The sequence below is a fragment of the Mixophyes fleayi genome, chromosome 3 (assembly GCF_038048845.1).
Source record: "Mixophyes fleayi isolate aMixFle1 chromosome 3, aMixFle1.hap1, whole genome shotgun sequence".
In the NCBI taxonomy this organism is placed as follows: Eukaryota; Metazoa; Chordata; class Amphibia; order Anura; family Limnodynastidae; genus Mixophyes; species Mixophyes fleayi.
The window spans coordinates 148,373,021-148,396,491 of NC_134404.1; the positions used below are offsets into that span (position 1 = coordinate 148,373,021).

The window sequence follows — 23,471 nt, forward strand, 5'->3', positions numbered from 1 at the left end:
ACCCGATCAGGTTTCATAGGGCTGAGCTCTGCAGCAGGAGATTAGAAATCTATTTGCTCTGACATGATTATAATGCACGGACAGTGATGAAACTTTTTTATTTAGCATCCCTGCTGTTGTCTCAATAAGGCTTTGCACAAAATTAGTAACTGTATGAAATGGTACCCAAACTAACTTTACTAGACATTTAGGCTGACCTTATGAGCAGGCAGACACTTTTAATGGGCATTTTAAAAATAAATAAAAAAAGTTAAATATTTTCTCTCTACTAAACTACAAAGAGCAGATCGCATTGTCATCTTGGACTTTAAATCCAGCTGGCAATATCTGAATGACACAGGAAAAGCTTTGTGTGGGGTATAAGGGGTTGGTGTTTCTCTCTATACCGCCATGCTGAGTGGTACAGTTTCTCATATATTTATGTTGAGTTACCATGCACATTATTTTAGCTGTCTACTATACATTTCTTACTCCACTTCTTAAGTCCTACTTAACTATGTCATCCGTTTTGTATTATGCACCGCCTTATTGCTGCAAATATATGCCCTTAATGTTAGGTTATAGCAAATACCCCCTAAAGTGTGTTCACTTATTCATAGTAACTGTAAACTAAGCACTTTGGCATATTTTTAATACTTAGAATATAACACTTTGTTTTGTATACATTTTATTTTTAGTAATGTGTTATGAGTGTAACAGGCTTGAAGTATCTCTTCAATTCATTGTTTAATAGATACTGTGTTTGATTATCTTGTTTTGCATTTCTCAAGTTGTGGCTTCACATCTTGTCTCATCTATAATTATGTATGAGCTGGTGAGTTGACTGTAAGGCAATGATCTGAGTCATTGGCAGACACTTGGGAATACCTGTCTGAAATAATTTGGCTTTCTGGTTTTCAATATTTATTTTTGGGGGAATTCACTGTTAACTTGTTCTTGCTTTTTCAGTGATAAATATTCCATAAAAAATATACTCTGTTTAATGTGGTGTTTATCTTGTTTTTTATTTAATAATGTAGACAAAAGCCAGATACAATGTTGCGCAATATTCAATAGTCTGATTAAAATTCCATTCATATAATACAAGTCTGAAAAAGCAATCCTCATGTACAGGTGGCTGCCCCACTTCAACAACCCAGATGGTCGTTCCGGAAACTAAAAAAGAAGAGTGAGGGAAAAGGTCGCCTAATAGTGCAGTATTTCAGAACACATGGTCACCCCAACGAATAGTGGCATATATGCATATCATATGGATATAGGCAAGAGGCATGTATTAGATTCTCCCAGGTTGGATGAAAATTCTTCAATGGTTCCTTGTCATCTCAAATGTAAACATAAACAAAAACCAACGATAGTATAGTATCCGATAAGTGAGGCCCCACACCACACCGTTTGTGTTTATACGTACCAAATAGAGGATGAGCTACATATGGTGTGGTATTTTCAAATCAATAATTAGGGTTTAATAAACATATATAAATGTATATTGTGAGTGCATTTATGTTTATTAAACCCTAATTATCAATTTGAAAATACTACACCATATGTGGCCTCTCTGTTCTATTTATGAGGATCTACAGATTTGTGATGACTTAACAGCATTGCGTAGTCCAGATAAGGGCATCACATCCTCTATCTGGTACGTATAAACACAAACGGTGTGTGTGGTGTGGGGCCTCACTTTTATCTGATGATACTATACTATCGTTGGTTTTTGTTCTTTTTTATATTTGAGGTGACTAGGAACCATTGCAGAATTTTCATCCAACCTGGGAGAATCTGGTACATGTCTCTTGCCTATATCCATGTGGTATGCATATATGCCTCTATTTGTTGGGGTGACCAGTTCTGAAATACTGAACTATTAGGTGCCTTTTCCCTTCCCCTTTCTTCTTTTTTAGTTGTTTTTATTTGTTGAGACTAACATCATTTCTCTTCAGCTTAGGAGGATGGAGAAGAGTGTGCAAGGGGGAAAGGGCAGTGTGTCATGGGACAGGATGCCAGGATAGAAAGCAGAGGGTGTTGGTGGACAAAGGCGCCAGGGAGGTGGGCAAGGTGCCATAGGAAAGGGTTGCATGGCAGTGGACTGAGTAACATGGCAAAAGTTCCAGGATGAAGGGGGTCGAATAGTGATGGGTGGAGAAAGGGATGCTAATGAACTACTCGTCAAAGATGCTAAAGATCTACAGATTCACTTCAGGAGAGGTATAATATAATTCAGTGCAACTTGAAGGAGTCTGTGCAGACTGAAGATTAGCCCAAGAACTACACCATGCTACATCCTGGGCTTTATACTTATGGTTATGCAGGTATGAGAAGCAGGCTGAATTTTGTGTGCTCATCTTGCTTCAAGTGTCACTGAGGAATTGGTCTGTTGTTAAATGATCCAAATGTTGTTCAATCCTATTGTCTACTGTTTAACGTAACTATATGTGGTTCATTGGTATAGTGTAGATTCAGTCTCTTAGAAACTGAACATCTTTCTCCTGCGTCATATTTTCTACACCTAGGGGGGGCATTCAATTACAGTCAAAGAAGCGTCTTCTCACATTACCACTCATTTTTAACACATTAACGTGAACAGTTTTAAATACTGCTACTCTATTTCACTTTTTCATCCGCGTAGATGACCAAATGAAACGCGCTTCGCTACTTTTCAAAAAGCCATAATAAAGTGTAGGCAGGGACGAAAAAGGGCATTGCCTTACCGCCTACAATAGAAAATAGCTATTGCTCTGTTTGTGGCTCGCGCCTCTGAGTGTGGTCAAAAAGCATTAGCATATTTGGAAGAAACGTGCTATTGCTTAAAAATTGTATGTAAAAACGTAGGAAATATTTTGTGTATACCAAATTACCTTATTTTATGATCTATAAAAATACAAAAATAAACCAAAATGTATCTTAAGTATACTAATACATGACTATCTATTTCTTCTACAGAATGCAATAACTGACATAACAAATTTATCAGTAATATAAATCTATAACTGTAAAAAGGCTATGTATATAAATGTAAGAGAAGTGTAAATTGTTTGGGGTGTGTTGTGTAGTATGTAGGGTTGGGTGCAGTATATGGGATGTGTAAGGATAATAAATACATTTAAATAAATGAAACAGGCATAAAACAGTAGCATAAGGTGCAAGCCAATTAGTCACCAAAAATCGCTGTCCATATGAGGAGCAGAATCGACCAGCCAATAAATCACATCAAATGGCAGTTGTGGATAAAACATTTATAGAGGCAGAAGCGGGAAAAAGCAAAATCTCCTCCCATGCAAGATCACGCATTACATGGTTTTGGCAACAAGAGGGTGGAAATGAGGTAAAAATTGCAACATTTTTGTTTGCAGGTTTAAAAATAATTTGCGAGATTCAGGTGGAAAAGTGTAAAAAATTGATACCTCTGGGACAATTGATTACCGCACCATAATGTCATCTGCCTATGAAATTATTCTGAATAATACGGTGTATATGCCAGTGTTAAAAGGTTAGCCTCCTTGTATTTAATTGTTCAAACAATTGGCTTAAAACTGCTTGGTATCTTCTTAATTTACCAGTGGAACAATGTTTGTCTGTGAGGATGGTGCAATTTGGTTTTTGTGGCTATATGCTGTGACTGTGCCACCTACCACTTGCTGCGCTGGCACTTGTGTATTAGTGAGTGGAACTAATGCGTAACTATTCATTGCATGTTAAGTTCTGTTTGGCTACAAGAATAATACTTCATCTTTATGCATATGTTCTATTTATTAATGTTATTGTTTGCTCTATTTCTGTTATCTGGTTCACTCTTGATAGCTACTTATATTATAATAAAAGATCTTTTATGTTTTCAGTTTGACAAAGTGTATGCTTATTCCATTCGCCATAACTATGGTAAAGAAGGAAAAAGAACGGACTATACACCATACAGTTGCATGAAAATTATTCTATCAAATCCACCAAGTCAAGGAGACTATCATGGTAAGTCTTTGTGATTAAAATGTCTTGTCCAGTGTCTTCTAATTGTTGTTTTTAGCAGCTCCGTATAAAAAAAATAAATGAGATGTCTGTGAAACTTGTGCCCCACTGCAGGTCTGCTTAACTTACAAACTTAAGGGCAATTCATTTAAAACACTGAATGGACCAGTCCACATTGATCACAAACAACGTAAATACACTACAGTTAGACAATGGCATTTTAATAAGAATGAAAATGGGAAAAAACTAAACACACATACATGTGCGTCTACTGTTTGTGGTATAATGTTCTCTCTTTACACAGATTATAACTGGTGTTTAAGCAAGCATTACATTATAAAAGTGGATGGCATAAAGGAGGGAGGGTGGGGTTTAATGTGAATAACCTTGCCGTATGAAGTGGTATTGAAAATTAAAGACCAAACACCCATATGATCAGTATTTTTTTCTGTACTGTATTTGGCTCACACACTTCAGTTTTTAATTAGCTAATTTTGTTCATAGGAAGTAAATGTTGTCTCTTCCTAGTATAATGCTACATGGAAATCTTTAATCTGCAATGCTCTAATAACCACAGAAGACTTCATTTTGGAAGAAAAAAAAAACAATGCAACAGTACCGCGCATAAATAATTAACTTTCCTTTTATCATTATTGGGTTTATAGTTAATTAGAAGTAATTTAGTCAGTTTAGTAAGTATCAGCAATGTTTGTTGTCATCCTTGGTTAAACATCTCTTTTCTGTTAGGTTGTCCTTTTAAGCACAGTGATCCCGAGTTGTTGAAGCAGAAGTTGCAGTCATTTAAAGTTTCCACTTCCGGGATAAATCAGGTAAGTTTAATATCAATGATTATTTGGGTATGTGAAATGTGTATAAATAGTTGCTGGGCACAGTATATTGTGTGGGCAGTAAGCAGCGATGACCAGGTACCAAGCTCAAACTACTTATGATTCTAGGCTTCATCCCTTCCATATAAGGGTTATTTTTGTGGGAAGAGTCCCAAGTTTTCCTTTTTTCAGAAATAAAATTCCATCCCAGAGAAGTCAAATATTGAGATACTGATGTATCTGTTGCTACCAGGTCTTGTTGTCATGCAAAATGAATAAACAAGTCATTACCACCTTGTTTTAATTATCTGGGGAGGAAAGGGAGTAAACATTTGAATGTTAATGGTCCTATAACAACAATGAACAGTCAGTTAGGTCAAAGATGCAAATGTCACATTTAGACCCCCTAATGTATTTTTATCTAGCCCACCTGTGTTAAGGTGTGCTTTACTGATCTAATCTTGGTATAAATGTATTTCATTTTTATGATTATACATAGAGCAGTCTCTGTTTATAGTGTGCAGTAAAATGTATTTCATTAAATGGTTTGGACAAGTACCACTCAGGTTAAACATTTACTCCACAGGCTGCTCCACCTCAGCAAAAAAATATATATATCTTAAGGCTAGTTACCCACTGGCAGTAAGAGAATGGCCGGGCACATGGGTTAGGTTAGTGGAGAACACTTTGTATGGACCCGAGTAAATAGAGCTAGCAGTGTCCAAAAGTTGCCGCTGCTCACAATCACAAGTACAATATTGTGATATTCCATCTACATACTCGTTTACATGCTTTTACCATCATAACAAAATGGTAGTAAAACCATGATTTTTACCACCAGTGTGTAGCTGCCTAACATTGTAGTCCTGTCCTAGTTCATATCTGTATATATTTTATTTGGTTAAGAGTTGTACCTACTAGACTAAGTATCAGTGTTGCCATTTACCATATGTAAACTTCATTTTAATATTTTTCTTTTATGCTTCAAATGTTATAAACTTAATGCAAAACGTAAAGGAATTTAAGTTATTCAGGTGTGTTTTTTTTTTTGGGCAAACTCCAGATGGACTTTCTTATGTCTCTCTCACAATAGAGGGGCCTCCTGGGCCTTTTACCATATACTCCTCTTTCTTTGAGTTGGTTACTGATGGTGCAAGCTGAAGCAATTGTACCTTGTGTCTGAAGTTCAGCATAAATCTTTTCTCTTTCTTTACTCCATTCAAACAATCCTGTGTTGCAATCTTGGATCAAGTTTTCTCTTTCCAGTGAGGTTTACAGTGCCGTGGGTCTTAAACTTTCTTTTAACATTGTGTACAGTGGAAACAGGAACATCATGGTCTCTGGAGATTGATTGGTAGCCTTGAGATTTTCTGTTTGACAAACTCAAACATTTCTCTAGCTTATTTCTTTTATCTATGCTCACAGAAACTTGACTAGCCACTGGTCTGGCCCACATTAGTTAATTTTTAATCAGCTTTCAGAAAAAAAATATCAGAGATCCTAACTAGTCTTGTGTGTCTAGCAGCCTGTATTCTGCATATGTGTGTAGTTAATAAGATCATGAATAGCACCACTTAGAAACAGTTAGAAGGTCTTTTTAAGGATATTTTGGTGAATTATTTTTTCTTCTTTTAGTGTGAATTATTTCCAGACTTTTAAAAGTTTGATTTTACATACACAGTACACAATTGCATGATCATTAAAAATACCAGAACTATGAATTTGAGCAGGATGATAGAATCTCAGATATCCAGGGTTGTTACATAGGTGTTTATTTCAATGTTTTAATATGCTTATCTTTTGTCTCAAAGCATCAAGGGTGTATGCACTGTTTGAGCATAAATTCTATGCTAAACTAGGGAAATGTATATTCAAGGTTTCTCAAGTCACTTTATTGGGATACTTTCCACTGAAGGGTCTGTAGGTGGTTGAGGAAAGTCGTCAACACTAGTAGATTGGCCTCAGCCCATTGCTTTAAAGGCTGTTTCATGCCTAATTGAATAAGCTGCAATTCTTCAGAATGCATTACTCCCATCATAGTTCTTGCCTTCCAACTCATTGGCCTCCGGAAGTTATGGCCAGTTCATTTCAAGCATGCCTTCACTCTGAAACCTATTTTAAAGTATCCCAATCTACTGTATTTTGTTTAAATAAAGTGTTTAGCAAAAAGGTGCAATCCATGTCAACACTTGTGGTCCCTGTACTTTTCCTGTATTAATTTTATATTTATGGCTCCTAAGCCCGAAATATTTAAGTAGATGCAATAAATCATGCAGGTAGTAAGCTCCTTTGTGGCAGAATGTTCTGGACAAGGCACTATGATAGAGCCCTATTTCTCTTCTTCCTTCAAACTCCTTGAACGGGTTGTCTACAACCGTCTCTCCTCTCACTCACTCCTTGACCTGCTCCAATCCGGTTTTTGCCCCCTCCACTCCACTGAAACTGCCCTCACTAAGGTCACTAATGACCTTCGCCTCGCTAAATCCAAAAAACACTACTCCCTTCTTATCCTTCTCGACCTCTCTGCTGCTTCGATACCGTTGACTACGCACTCCTTTTGCAAACTCTCAAATTTATAGGTCGATGTAATACTGTCCTCTCTTGGTTTTCCTCTTACCTCACCAACCGCTCCTTCTCAGTCTCTACTCATGATTCTACATCACCCCCTCTTCCTCTACCTGTTGACGTTCCTCAAGGCTCCGTCCTTGGCCCCCTGCTTTTTTCCCCTCTACACCTCCTCTCTTGGCGTCCTCATCCGCTCTTTTGGCCTTCAGTACCACCTCTATGCTGATGATACCCAAATTTATCTTTCATCCCCTGACCTTTCCCCTTCCCTTCTGTCTCGTGTATCCTGCTGTCACTTGGCCATCTCATATTGGATGTCCCAATGTTTCCTTAAAATCAATATTTCCAAGACTGAGCTTATAGTCTTCCTCCCTTCCAGGACTTGCCCACCTCCCCCTCTCTATTTCTGTTAATAACACTACCCTCGTGTCTGTCCCTCAAGTCCGATGTCTTGGGGTCATCCTTGATTTCTCCCTCTCCTTCAAGCCTCACATTCTGTCCCTTTCAAAATCCTGCTACTTCCACCTTCGGAATATATCCCAAGATACACCCCTTTCTCACCACGGAAGCTATGAAATCCCATGTTCACTTGCTTGTAATCTCTCGCCTTGACTACTGTAACCTCCTTCTCTCTGGCCTACCTCACTCTCACCTTGACCCTCTTAAGTCTATCCTCAATGCTGCTGTGCGCCTCATTTTTCTCTCCTGACGCTCTATCTCTGCAGTCTCCCTCCAACAGTCACTACATTGGCTCACCATGCCCTACAGAATTAAATTTAAACTCCCCACCCTCACCTTTAAAGCTCTTAAGCAATCTTCCCCTCCCTACATCTCCAATCTCATCTCTACCTACACTCCTACCCGCCCCCTCTGCTCTGCCTGTGACCACTGCCTCACTACTTCACTGACCGCCTCTTCTCACTCCCGTCTTCAGGACTTTGCCCAGGCTGCTCCCCTGCTGTGGAACGATCTTCCACGTTCCATCAGGTTAACATCTACTCTCAAAGGCCCTTAAGACTCATTTCTTTATTCAAGTCTATCAGCCCTCCTCCTAATTCCTGTGTCCTGGCTCTCTCTGCCAGTTAGTACCACCCTATTTGTGTCTCCCCCTTTCCTTTAGGATGTTGTCCCTCAGGAGCAGGGCCCTCTTTCCCAGTGTGCTCCTTCTACTATTCCATCACCCTCTGTACCTCTTGGCTGGCTTCGCTAGCCCTGTTTTCTTTAGCTCCGGCCTACTAATCGCTGATTTCTACCACCCCTTTCACGAACTGTCCCAGATAGAATTTTATTTGCTTTACCTTGTTACCTGGGCTGGGCAGGGGGCGGATGTGCTGGTACGAAAGAAAAATGGGCTTCTACGGTGGGGATGGGGGGGTTAGAATGTGGGACCTCTACAGTGTGGATGGGGGGTTAGAATGTGCTGCTTCTATGGTGGGTATAGGGAATAGAAATGTGCTACTTCTACGGTGGGTATGGGGGTTAGAAATGTGCTGCTTCTACAGTGGGTATGGGGGGTTACAATGTCCTGCTTCTACAGTGGGTATGGGGGGTTACAATGTCCTGCTTCTACGGTGGGGATGGGGGGTTGGAAAGTGCTGCTTTTACAGGCTGGAGGGAGAAATTGCTGCTACAAGGGAGGGGGGTGTATGATACTATAGGAGTGCTCAATAATTTAAAATAAACTAGGTGTGCCCTCCTTTATTTATTGATTATATGTTCAAAGAATTTATACTTCGGAAGCATCACTCTTGTTAAAATACAGAGATAATTGTTTTTCCCCACCTTTTTGTGCTTGCATACTGGTTTGAAACATCATGGTTTTTTTTTTTTGGTTTTTTTTTTTAGGTCTCTCAGTCTTTGAATCCAGAAGCATTACTGTGTCTTTGTTATCATCTGTTTTTGTCTCTCTATCTTTTAACTGCATGTAGGCACTTTGTTACCATTATCATAATAAAGTAATTTGCGTGTGCTGCAATAGTAAATTTCGTACCAGCTGAGGAATTAAGAGATTGCTCATTGCTTTGGTTACTGGGAATACATGTTTTTATAATCACCGGGAGGTATAGCTCGTCTGACTGATCAAATAAAGGCATTGCGTTAAAGCGGCACCATCTTTACATCTGACAATATAGTGCAGTGTGCTGGAGGATAGACCATCTGGGTTTGGCACATGTATCTTTTCATGACCTGAAATCAGCCTGGCAGTTATGAATATCTAGCAGATTCAAGCAAATCAAACTGTCTAGCATGTCATACGTATGTGGGCTTATCTATATATTGTCAACATTATGTAAGTATACTAAATTAGCTATGCATTCTTGGATAATGTGTTATGTATCACAATCTAAGTATATTTTAGGGTAATCTTTCTCCGTTGAGGAAGTTTAAGCAAAGAATCCATCAAAAGTGCTTGGATTTTGGTACCATCCCCATAGAATCTTGTTGGATTTGCAGCGGTTGATAAAATGATCCAATAGGACTATTTACACTACTACATTGTTTCATTGACAATTGCCATGATAAACATGTCTCTAAGCCAAATTATTGCTATTGATGTTTCTAGTACCCATGCAGCACAAGTAATAAGACTGGAACAAATTGATATAGAAAAAACATATATACAGATTACATTTAACTGGTCTTTGTATAATAAAAATAAACTAAGGTCTTTATCAGGCACAAAGTGGTTGTTGTTATTATTATTATTATTATTATTATTATTATTATTATTATTATTATTATTATTATTGATGAAACTTTTCCCATACTGAAACAACCAAAAAGTAAAAGTGCCATAGCCTCTAATCAATGTTCCAATGGAATATGTCTTTATGCAGGCCACCATTGTTGCCCATTGTTTTGGCTTATGAGCTCGCATTTTCTTAAAATATACTTAAAAATATATTTATTTTTTAACTGACAGCATAAATATAGTTGAAATGGGTAATTGATCATTTCCACTGTTGCATAAATAAGATTACAGTCATGGCCAAAAGTTTTGAGAATAAAAAAAAAGTATTGGTTTTCACAAAGTTTGCTGCTTCATTGTTTTTAGACCTTTTTGTCAGATGTTGCTATGGTATACTGAAGTAAAATTACAAGCATTTCATAAGTGTCCAAAAGGCTTTTATTGACAATTACATTAAAAAATGCGAAGTGTCAATAATTGCAGTGTTTACCCTTCTTTTTGAAGACCCCTGCAATTCGCCTTGGCATGTTGCCAATCAACTTCTGGGCCAGATACTGACTAATGACCGCCCATTCTTGCTTAATCAATGTTTTTGTTTCTCCACCTGCTTCTTGAGGATTGACCGACCACAAGTTCTCAATGGGATTAAGGTCTGGGGAGTTTTCTGACGAGGGACCCAAAATTTAAATGTTTTTATCCCGAGTCACTTGGGGCCTGATTCATTAAGGATCTCAAATGAAGAGGATACTCATTTCAGTCTCCTGGACAAAACCATGTTACAATGGAAGGGGTGCAAATAAGTGTTCTGTTTTACACATAAGTTAAATACTGACTGTTTTTTCATGTAACACATAAATATTTGATAGCTTATTTGTGCACTGAAATTTAAAGTTGATATTTGTGTGTTACATGAAAAAACAGTCAGTATTTAACTTATGTGTAAAACAGAACACTTATTTGCACCCCTTCCATTGTAACATGGTTTTGTCCAGGAGACTGAAATGAGAATCCTCTTCATTTAAGAACCTTAATGAATCAGGCCCTTAGTTATCATTGGCCTTATCACAAGGTGCTCCATCATGCTGGAAAAGGCATTGTTCGTCACTAAACTGTTCTTGGACGGTTGAGAGAAGTTGCTCTTGGAGGATGTTTTAGTACCATTATTTATTCATGGCTGTGTTCTTAGGCAAAATTGTGAGTGAGCCCACACATGAATGGTCTCAGGATGCTTTACTGTTTGCATGACACAGGACTGACGGTAGCGCTCACCTATCCTTCTCCAGACAAGTGTTTTTTCCAGATGCCCCAAACAATCTGAAAGGGGGGATTCATTTGAGGAATTAACAGTCCTCAGCAGTCCAATCCCTGTACTTTTTGCAGAATATCAGTCTGTCCCTGATTTTCCGGTAGAGAAGTGGCTTATTTGCTGCTGGCCTTCTTAAAACCAGGCCATCCTCCAAAAGTCTTCACCTCATTGTGCATGCAGATGCAGTCACACCTGCCTGCTGTCATTCCTGAGTAAGCTCTGCACTGGTGGTGCCCCAAACCTACAGCTGAATCAACTTTAGGAAATGGTCCTGGCGCTTGCTGCCCTTAAGCCTTGTTCACAACAGCTGAACCTCTTTCCTTGAAGTTCTTGATGATCCGATAGATGCATGATTTAGGTGCAATCTTACTAGCAGCAATACCCTTGCCTGTGAAGCCCTTTTTGTGCAAAGCAATGACTGTACATGTTTCCTTGCAGGTAACCATAGCTAACCGAGGAAGAAAAACAATTGCAAGCACCTACCCTCCTTTTAAAACTTCCAGTTTGTTGTTCTAACTCAATCAGCATGACAGAGTGATCACCAGCCTTGTCCTCGTCAACACCCTCACCTGTGTTAACGAGAGAATCACTGACCAGATGTCAGCTGGTCCTTTTGTGGCAGGGCTGAAATGCAGTGGAAATTTTGTTTTTGGGATAAAGTCCATTGTCATGGCAAAGAGCGATTTTGAAATTAATTGCAATTTATCTGATCACTCTTCATGACATTCTGGAGTATATGCAAATTGCCATGATAAAAACTGAGGCTACAGACTTTGTGAAAACCAATACTTGTATCATTCTCAAAACGTTTGGCAATGACTGTAGATTGGTAGTAGTGTTAAAGGTTAATATTAGAAGCTTAAAGTCAAATTTAATAAAAAAACACTTTTGTCAATATTTAACTTTATGAGTATTATGCAACTGACATATAATTTCATTACTAACAATATGTGCGGCTTAAATTGTGCAAGTTAAGGATAACGATAGCAATCCTGCTAAAATGGTCACCGAGCTTTGATTTTTAAAGATGTTTTTAATTAGTGTTATATTTCACATGTTCAGCTGACATGCAATTAATATGCTAATCTGGCACATTTTGAATTTATGTATAGGGTTCACTAAATATGTGATTGCTGACATACTAAACATTGCTAATTTTAACTGTTTTGTTATATTAAATCTTAGAATGGTTTTGAAATTATTTAATTCCGTATCTAATGCGACCAATATGTTTATAACTACTACTAAAGCAGCTATACTTTGCTTCTACTAATTTGAACTATAGTCAATTTTATGTCTGTTTTGTCAAAATTTGATGGGCACAACTGTACTGATATTTTGTAATATGTGTAACATTTTTGTCAGTATTTATTATAACTTATGTAAGCAAAGTAGATTTTTGTGTAAATTGCTGACAAAATTCTCTAGTGTGGTAATCAATAAAACAAAATAAACAAGCCCAACAATTTCACATTTATTTAAATAAGTAGAGTTACTAGCAGTAGATGTTGAAATGAACAAAATGTTGGTGTTAGTACAATGATCTATTGTCTTCAGTGAACTAACCACCGCCACTTCAGTAGATGCAGCCACATTGACTGCCCCGTGCGCAGTACAGCTGTGTTTGAATATTACAATCCGCTTTTTTCCATTTGAAACATGTTTCATAAGGAATTATGCACACTCGTATGTAAAATAAGGATAGGTTACCTTGGAGGGTTTGTGACTTTGGATAGGGAGAAGCTACTTTAACACCAGGGGGTAAATGTATCAAGCTGAGAGTTTTCCGGCGGGTTTGAAAAACCAATCAGATTCTAGCTATCCTTTATTTAGTACATTCTACAAAATGACAGCTAGAATCTGATTGATTGCCATAGGCAACATCTCCACTTTTCAAACCCGCCGGAAAACTTTCAGTTTGATACATTTACCCCCAGGTGTCAATATATCTGATTTCATCAATAAAAACCTTAATATTGAAAGTGAATATTTTAAAATTTCAGCATTAGAAAGTGTATTGGCTGATTAGAACAGAAACCTGAGATTTTTATTTTTTTAAAGTCTTTTAACAGTCCCTTTACATAATTATTTAATTGCCATTTTAGTTTATTTCAATAGACTTACCTCAATTAGTTGTTTAGCATATTTAAAAAAGAACATTACTACAGGGACTTATCTACAGGTTAAAGTTGAGGCCAGAAATATTTGCACCTTTGCACTTCATTTTTTTTACATTCATAATTTTGACTGAAATTTTTTCAAGAAATAAATGGGGATACAGAAAAAACAAAGGGGAGACTCAAGAAGAAATACCCACGCAGGGCGTTCGGTGGGGGGGGAATATTTACTCAGGTAGATCAACATAATCACATTCATCAGCAGTATATATAAATGGGGAGACAGGTAGACAGTAATACACGCTGTCTTTGATAGAAGCAAACTAAGAGAGTAAATATAGGATATCAATAAGGTCAACAGATTAGTATATCAATAAGGTTGGGGAGATCCAACCACTTTTTTGAAATAACTGACAATGTCTTCTAAATATAAGTTGAAATTTATCAACATCATTTGGTCTCAACAGCTCTTTCTCTGTTAATATTACAGAACCTTTATATATTTTTTATTCTGAATTTACTACTGTATGTAATTTTATATTGGAAAATGAAGAGATGGCATTGACAAAATTATTGACACCACAGACTTAGTTTTTGGTAGCACAACCTTTGTCAAATAACTGCAATCACCCACTTCCTATAGCCATGTATGAGCTTCCTGCAGCTCTCTACTGGCAATTTTGTTCAATCTTCTGCAAAATCCTTCAGTTCTCACAGATTCGAATGCTGCCTCTCCACTTGTGTTCTATGGGATTTAGTTCTGGACTATTTGTTGGGCTTTTCAAAACAGTCCAGTGTCTTGTCTTGCACCATTCCTGGGTGCTTTTTGAAGTGTTTGGGGTCATTGTCCTGCAGGAAGACCCATGACCTTTGACTGAGTTTTCTGATACTGGGTTCAACATTGCTCTCTAAAATGGCTGGGTATCCTCAGATTTCATGCTGCCATGCACATTGTCAAGGTACCCAGTACCAGATGCAGCACAGCAATCCAAAAACCTCACTGGACCTTATCCATGTTTTACTGTAGAGAAGGAGTTATTTTCTTTAAAGGTTTCATTTTGCTTTCTGTAAATATAGGGATGGTGTGCTTTATGAAACAGCTCTAATTTGATCTTGATCGGTCCACAGGACGTTCTCCTAGAAGGAATTTGGCTTGTTCAGGTGTTCTTTGGCAAACTCCAATTGGGCTTTCTTATCTGTCTTACTTAGTTGTGGGACCCTCCTGGGCCTCCTACCCCATATAAATTACCTTTCAGTAGGTCAGCTTGTATCTGTTTGGCAGTTGATTGAGGTGTTTTCTCCACCATTTGAACAATCAATGCAATATTCCATTAAGCTTTCAATTGCGACTATGTCCCTGGAGGTTGGCTACAGTGCCCATAGGCCTTTAAACTTCCTAATAACATTGTGTACTTTGGAAATGGAAACATCAAGAGCTCTGGAGATCGATTTGTAGCCTTAAGATTGTCCATGTTTGGCTACAGTCTTCTGTCTGACCACCTCAGACAATTCTCTGGCTTGCTTTCTTTTCTCAATGCTCATGGAAGTACTTCCACAGTGTCACAAAACAGGAGAGGGAGTCATTTTCTCTATTTAAGATCATTTAATGAGTGATTTTTATATTGCAGGCATCTTTAGCTAAACACAGGTGAATTCAGTTCCAACGTAAAGGAGAGCCACCTGCTTGAAATATAATTATTTCAAACTACTTTTAAAATGAGCCAATAAATTTGTCCTGACCATTTAATGATTTTGTGTTTCATAAACTACAATTTAGTATTTTTCTCTGCATTTTGTGTTATATTCCAATGCAAATAAAATAAGTACATATGTGGATACCAAAATATTTTTTCACATTTCAATAAGTTTCTGGAGAAAATGGTCCATTATTAGAAAAAACTGCAATGGTATCTATACCTTAAGGTAAGACTAGCAGCATAGGTGCACATGTGCAGTAACACATAGCAACCAATTAACAATTGATCTGCATAGTGCTGTTTCACTAAAGGAAGCAGATATCTCATTGTTTGGAATACTGAACCTGTTTACCTATGCACCTATGTTAGTAAGTGACCCCCCTATGTCACAATTGATGTTGTGTAAGGGGTGTTATGACTTGCAATGTTTGTTAAATGGCAGATACATTGCTGATTTAATGAATGTGTACATATTGTGTGGGGATAATCAATATGCAGCGATGCATAATGAAACACTACTGCAATTTACTATGCTAGGCTAATGCTGCCAATGAATGCGCAATACACATGCGCATAGTGCCGGCTTTGTGGCCCTTCGCCACTTTTTAAATAGACCCCATAATGTGAATTTCCTTCATTCTCACAAAAAGTAGTACAATGAAAAACTGAAATAGCATCTATCTGGTTTATAGCAGAGAAAACCAAATGGTTAGCACTTTCTGGTAGTATCTTATGATTTAATCCATTCACTAAATGCAATTTATTTCTGAAACCTGCAATAACTGTAAGGCAGTATCTAATAATGTGGACAGCAGGGATTTTAAGCTGACTCAATTGCTATGTCTGACATGGAAAAGCATGGCTGTAGAGAGGAGGGGTAAAATGTCACCTTTCTTCAATTGTGTACTCTTCTAGGTTATCTCTTCATAGCAGCAATTTCCTGTGTTTGATAAGCTGGCAAAGGACTTCTTTTGATTGTTATATGGGACTTAGAAAGGGATGTTGTCTATCCGCTATAAAGGTCAAACAACATTGCATTTTGTTGATAAGAGTTGGAGAGTATTCAACTCTGAAGAGATTACATAAAATAAAATTAAGGCGCAAATTGTATTTTTAAAAGGTTGTCATTTTAACAGATGTTTAAAATAAAAGTCTAGTAGAACAACGCTCACTTAACTGAAACATTGCTAAATCTGATTGCATAGCAATATTGAGTTTCATTGTACCTTAATAGATAGATTTAAAAGGTGGTGAAAGCACATTGTTTTCATGTGTATCTGCACTTAAGGGTCACTTTTCAGCATCACATGATTTGTCCACAACTCATCCATTTGTAAATGTGTGACATGGATATTACATATTTTGATGTCCTTTTATTTAGTTTTGCTATTATATTATTTGGTTGTTATATTTTATTCAACATGTATGTAACTTTAAATTGACTTTAATTTTCTGTATTGATTTTGTAATCTGTGTGATGATTAAATTGACTAAATTTCATTTACACATTGATTCCAATTTGTGTTTCAGATTTTGGACCTGGTAAAGGGTATGCATTACCAGCTGGCATGCCAGAAGTATTTTGAGCTAACACACAATGTAAGTTAATAGTTGTGCATATGTACTGTTTATTTGAATAGCACCACTGGTGTACACATCACCTTACAAGATTACAAGTTACAGTAAAGAGAAAAAGTAGATATTGTAAAGGAATTTGTTTGTCAGTAATGAGAAGAAATGAGTGTGTTCTGCCCAGAAGAACTTAGTTTAAATTATATTTTGGAACATATAAGGGCACGCTAGAGTGAATTAGAAATTAATTTTTTTTGAAACCAAGCAAACACATGAATCATAAAGTGCAGTAAGCCAAGTTTTCAACTTTGAGGAGGTTAGCCTTCAGCTGTGACTTGGGTTTGTAGAACATTTCAGAGGTAGGGAACAATGAGTAAAAAGAGCGTCTGCAGCAGTGCTTGTAAAACGTGCAGAGACTATTCAGCTTTGAGAGGAGCAGGAATACGGCTCTCAGGTTTACACAGTATGTAACAATGGCTGGAAAAGAAATGTAGGGAGAAGCAGAGGAATGCAAGCCTTTGTATGCAAGTAAAGAATTTTGCTGGGTATCCTAAGATTGAAAGGAAGCTAAAGGAGAGTTTTTAGAAGAGCAGAAGCATTTTGGATGCATTGAGTTGGGGCACCTGATGGAATAAGGGCACATCTTAGCAATGTTTCAGAGGAAAAAATGGCATGATTTTGTGACTGACTGTATGTTGAATATGAAAAAGAACGAGAGTATGCTCTGCACTAGGAGTTAGGCAAACTCCTCCTGTGTGAACTAATCTCCTAGATAAATTATAAATAAATCACACTAATATATCCATCCCGCAGAAGGGGGTGCTAGTCCCGTATATACCAAGAAAGAGAGGATGACCAAAGGTTCAACAAGTAGGGCTTCTTAGCACTCTGCCCCAATAATGTATAACTTTTATTAATAATAAAATTCCAACCAGACAAAAAACAGTGAAATATTACAAGGTCACATATACACAATAGACATTTTTGCCGGGTTCAGCGACTACTCAATACATACGTTGATTCAGCACCATTGTTATTGTTAGCAGCAGCACCTTTGTTTTCAAGCAGTATGCTTGTTTGGCCTTTGCCGTGGCACTAATTTGAGAGAGACCGATTGTGGAGGATCAGATAGACAGCATATAGCGAGTAGTTCATACAGGCTGGTTTTGACATAAATCGGTGTACAGGCTAAATATTTCCAATTAACCTTAACCTTAAATTCAATTACTCTGCCCATCTACAGAGGCAGTCTTTAGTCTGGCTTATGTAAATAGTAATCCTGACGGTTGTCTCTCCTCAGTTACTTTGTTGTTAGCACACACAATGACATTGCGCCCTGGCATACATGAGTTTCAGTAAAGATTGAGTATTAAAGGCTCTGCTCACACACGATTATCTAGCGCACTAGACGTATAACAACTAGGGATGTGCACCGGCGACTTTTGAGGTCTCGTGTTTTGTGTTTTGGATCCGGATTTTCGTTATTTTTGAGGTTCGGATTTGTCTCGCAAAACACTTGACGAAAGGTCTCGGTTCGGATTTAAGGTATTGGATTCGGATTTTTTTTGAAAAAAACATAAAAAGTTTAAAAATCAAGTTTTTGGGCTTATTTTCACTCCTAGGCTATTATTAACCTCAATAACATTCAATAACAAGCATTTCCACTAATTTACAGTGTATTCTGAACACCTCACAATATAGTTATTAGTCCAAAACGTTGCAACAAGGTATCTTTCTGGACTGCGTAGAGGAGTGGGTCACCACAATATATATTAAAAACCCTGAACTTTTATGATTCGCACCAATAATTGTACCTGGACTGCGTAGAGGAGTGGGTCACCACAATATATTAAAAACCCTGAACTTTTATGAATCGCACCAATAAATGTACCTGGACTGCGTAGAGGAGTGGGTCACCACAATATATATAATAAGAAAACCATCAACTGGTTTGATTCGCACCAATAAATGTACCTGGACTGCGTAGAGGAGTGGGTCACCACAATATCTTAAAAACCCTGAACTTTTATGAATCGCACCAATAAATGTACCTGGACTGCGTAGAGGAGTGAGTCACCACAATATATATAATAAGAAAACCATCAACTTGTTTGATTCGCACCAATAAATCTACCTGGACTGCGTAGAGGAGTGGGTCACCACAATATCTTAAAAACCCTGAACTTTTATGAATCGCACCAATAAATGTACCTGGACTGCGTAGAGGAGTGGGTCACCACAATATATATAATAAGAAAACAATCAACTTGTTTGATTCGCACCAATAAATGTACCTGGACTGCGTAGAGGAGTGGGTCACCACAATATATTAAAAACCCTGAACTTTTATGAATCGCACCAATAAATGTACCTGGACTGCGTAGAGGAGTGGGTCACCACAATATCTTAAAAACCCTGAACTTTTATGAATCGCACCAATAAATGTACCTGGACTGCGTAGAGGAGTGGGTCACCACAATATATATAATAAGAAAACCATCAACTTGTTTGATTCGCACCAATAAATGTACCTGGACTGCGTAGAGGAGTGGGTCACCACAATATATATAATAAGAAAACCATCAACTTGTTTGATTCGCACCAATAAATGTACCTGGACTGCGTAGAGGAGTGGGCACTGGGCACCACAATAAAATATATAAAAAACCTTCAACAGGTCTGCATTACACTACACATACGGCTGCTCCTCCATCCTCTCCATCATATACATGTTGGAGTTTTAGCGTGTGACAACCTCTTGTTTTTGATAATGTCAGTGCATTTTGAATATTTTTCAATTTGCCCCACACCACTGAATGTACTTTATCTATGATACGCGTGGGTGAAGCTGAACCACTAGTCATGAACACGGGCCAGGGCCTAAGCCGTTCCTTGCCACTCCGTGTCGTAAATGGCATATTGGCAACTTTACGTTTCTCCTCAGATGATTTTAAGTTTCTCTTTTTGCTACTTTTTCTTAACTTGGGCTTTTTGGATTTTACATGCCCGGTACTACGAGATTGGGCATCGGGCTTGGAAGACGACGTTGATGGCATTTCATCGTCTATGTCATGACTAGTGGCAGCAGCTTCAGCATTAGGAGGAAGTGGGTCTTGATCTTTCCCTACTTTATCCTCCAAATTTTTGGTCTCCATTATATGTAGCACAAGATACTGCAGAATGTGTGAACTTGGTAATATTGCAGTACCAATGGACTTATAATGCTGGATTGGTTTTGCAAATTTGGTTATAATTATTATATATTTTTTTTTTTTTTTTAATTTTTTATTTTTTTTTACTTTTTTTTTATTTTTTACAAACTTGGGAATAATGGGGAAATAACTATGCCCTTAGAAGCACAGAGCACAGGACACAGCACCACTGGACTGAACAGGACACGGCACAGGACCCAGCAGCACTACGGAACTCAGCAGGACAGAGCACAGGACACAGCACCACTGGACTGATACTGCAGAATGTGTAAACTTTGTAATATTGCAGTACCACTGGACTTTTACTGCTGAATGTGTGAACTTGGTAATATTGCAGTACCAATGGACTTATAATGCTGGATTGGTTTTGCAAATTTGGTTATAATTATTATATATTTTTTTTTTTTTTTACATTTTTTATTTTTTTTTTACTTTTTTTTTATTTTTTACAAACTTGGGAATAATGGGGAAATAACTATGCCCTTAGAAGCACAGAGCACAGGACACAGCACCACTGGACTGAACAGGACACAGCACAGGACCCAGCAGCACCACTGACCTCAGAAGGACAGAGCACAGCACACAGCACCACTGGACTGATACTGCAGAACACAGCACAGCACAGCACTAAACAGCACAGCACTAAACAGCACAGCACTAAACAGCACAGAACTAAACAGCACAGAGGACCACCTAACACACCCTCCCTCTACCCTGATCAATGCCCGAGTGAAGATGGCGGCGACTAGCGGGGAATTTATAGGATCCGAGTATCGCGAGATCCGACAACGGGATTATGAGTCAGAGCCTCAGTTTCACTTTTGAATTTGGCGCCAATACCCGGATCTGTCTCGGATCCGACTCGGATCCGCAACGTTCGGGTGGGCTCGGATTTCAGAAATCCGAGCGCGCTCATCCCTAATAACAACAAGCATGTTCTCGAGTTAATAATAGGTGGTGCTACATAATAGCTGTGACATCTTTGTGCATTTGTGGATTGCCAATTCTGCATTCAGGACATCCTGTAACAAAGAGAACCATCTCACTATACAAACGTTATTTATTTGTTAAATACAAGGCAGTTCCTTACACCATCTATGAGCGCCCCAAGTAATAGGATTGGGATCACAACCGCAATATACAGAATGGTGGCTATCATTCAGAATTGAGATATTTTTGTGTGTTTGTGTACAGCCAACACATCTTCTTTGAACATCCCTTTTTCTATGGCTGAGCATATCATTTCAATTATTGAATATTTTACATTCCCCGCCAGCAAGGTTTATTTTAATCGCATGTTTTATTGTGTATATGACCTTTTAATATTTCATTGTTTTTTGTCTGTTTGGAATTCTATTTTTAATAAAATTAATAAGTTATATTTTATTGGGGCAGGGTTGCTAACAAGTCCTACTTTTTGAACCTTTGTTTATCCTATTGCTTGGTGTATTCGGGACTAGCACCCCCTTCTGCAGGATGGATATAATGTGATTAATTTACAATTTATCTAGGAGATTAGTTCACGCAGGAGGCGTTCTCCTAACTCCTGGTGCAGAGCATACTCTCTTGTTTAATGTATTCCAAGACTAGCTCTAGCGCAGGAGTTTCTATAATGTGATCAATGGAACATCATTCTCCAGACTTAGAGATAACTTTAAACTTTTGTTTTTGATATTTAACATCTATTACACTGTATAGGCATTTTGTGATAATATACCAGCCACCTGTTTATTGCATCAGAACTGGGGACTATGTGGTTCGCACTTTGGCCAATTTCAATCTCACAGTTGACCTAAGTAAACAACAAGAGAGGTGGAATGATAGCCTTGATAGCATATTTGCAACATCTTTTGTTGTAACATTTTCACTCACTTGGTCATTTTGTTCTAAGTGCACGCAAAATATGTAGGCGCAAGTCGAAATTCTGTCCAAATGACAATTTATGCCCACAGAAACAGGTTTTTGAGACTTTAGTCTCGAGAGCTTGATAAACTTGTCCATGACAATCCAAAGATTAATAAATATAACTTGACTAGACAAGAGAAGAACCCTCTCCTTGAGATTGAAAAATGGGAGGACTGTCACGAATCTGATGCTAGAACGGTTTAATGGACAGGATCCTGACGTAATCTAGATACTACACCCTAGCAAGGCGCGGAGTCTAACGAGGAGACGGTACTCACCAGGGACTAGTCGCAAGGCGGTCTGGGCTTAGCTGCGTCTTCCTCGCAGGTTGCGGCCCTTACTAGGAGTAACTAGGCAGAACTTCTTAGAGGAAAAAGTCAGGAGGGTCAGCAATGGCAAACAATAGTAGGGTGTCAGCTCTGCAGACGACTGTTTAACACTGAAATGGCGGCAGAAACGCTTAGTAGGTGTTTGTTCAGTAGTCAGTAGATTTCCACAAGAACAGAGAAGCGCTGTGTCGACTCTGCAGACAAACAGGAATAAGGGAGCCACGTCTTGTATGAAGATAGTTACACAAAGAACAGGCACTGAGGATACAGAGGAGGTGCCTTTTAAACTTTGGAGCCAAAATTCCAGCCAATGAAAGGGAGACAGGAAATTTGATAAAACTGGTCGGCACATGCACAGACCCGGAGCGAAGGTGGCGTCGCCCAACCCAGAGTGAGTGAGTGGATGGCAGGAGCAGGTGAGCTTGCCGGGGATCGGGTGTATGGCCTGATGGCCCGGCATGTGACAAGGACATTGTCATCAGGCACTCAGACAAGGGGGGCAATGTAGTCTTCTGTAGTCGATATGTACAAGAAAGAGGTACTCCGCCAGCTTGGTGATGGATCTGCTCCCCCCCTTTACTAACCCAATAGAGGATTTCAAAGACTAGTATGAATCAATTATTAAAGGGGCACATGACGAAGGTACTATTTCTAAAACTGAGTTAGATTTTCTAACAGTTGAACATCCTAAAATTCCAATGCTGTACCTTCTTCCAAAGGTCCATAAGAATAAGTTTAATCCACCAGGGAAAGATCGATAGTTTCCGGAAAAGACAGCCTAATAGAACAGTCCAGTCTCTTTCTGGATTTTCACCCCGCAAACATGTCATGACCTTCCCATCTTGCGTGAAAGACACCACAGACATTTTGAAAATGTTAGATGGGGTAGCGCTGGACTTGGCTTGGGACATGGTGGTGTTGCATGTTAAATTCAGAAAGAGAGTGGAATATTATGTTACAGGATTATACTATGTTTGTCTTTTTCCTTATCTTGCATATATTTTTGTGAGGATGCTTAAGGAGCTTCACGATATCTGAATTCGTTGGTTTGAGCAAACTTATAAGTTGGATACATTCAAGTTCAAATGAGACGTTCTCAATCAATACATTGAATCAATTGTATGAACACTTTCTTATTGACACTGTTTAGTGACATTCTCCCTTGGGACTTTGAGTATTGTTTCAGTCACTAGCGCCCTTCCTGTATTCATTTGTTTATAAAGGCCCATATAGATGCAGATGGTGAAAGACATGCTCTTTCATGGCAAAGACCTGTGGTTTGATTGACAAAT

General features: G+C 38.3%; 1 protein-coding gene across 3 annotated transcripts in view; it reads left to right on the forward strand.

Annotated features, from left to right (window-relative positions):
- Positions 1–23,471, forward strand: part of PRIM2 (DNA primase subunit 2) — a 140,447-nt gene that overhangs the window by 113,401 nt on the left and 3,575 nt on the right. For all 3 annotated transcript variants that reach the window (XM_075202562.1, XM_075202563.1, XM_075202564.1), the window contains exons 11-13: positions 3,837–3,963; positions 4,708–4,790; positions 16,692–16,760. In XM_075202562.1, coding sequence (XP_075058663.1) covers positions 3,837–3,963; positions 4,708–4,790; positions 16,692–16,760 — 279 coding nt within the window. The remainder of the gene's footprint in view (positions 1–3,836; positions 3,964–4,707; positions 4,791–16,691; positions 16,761–23,471) is intronic.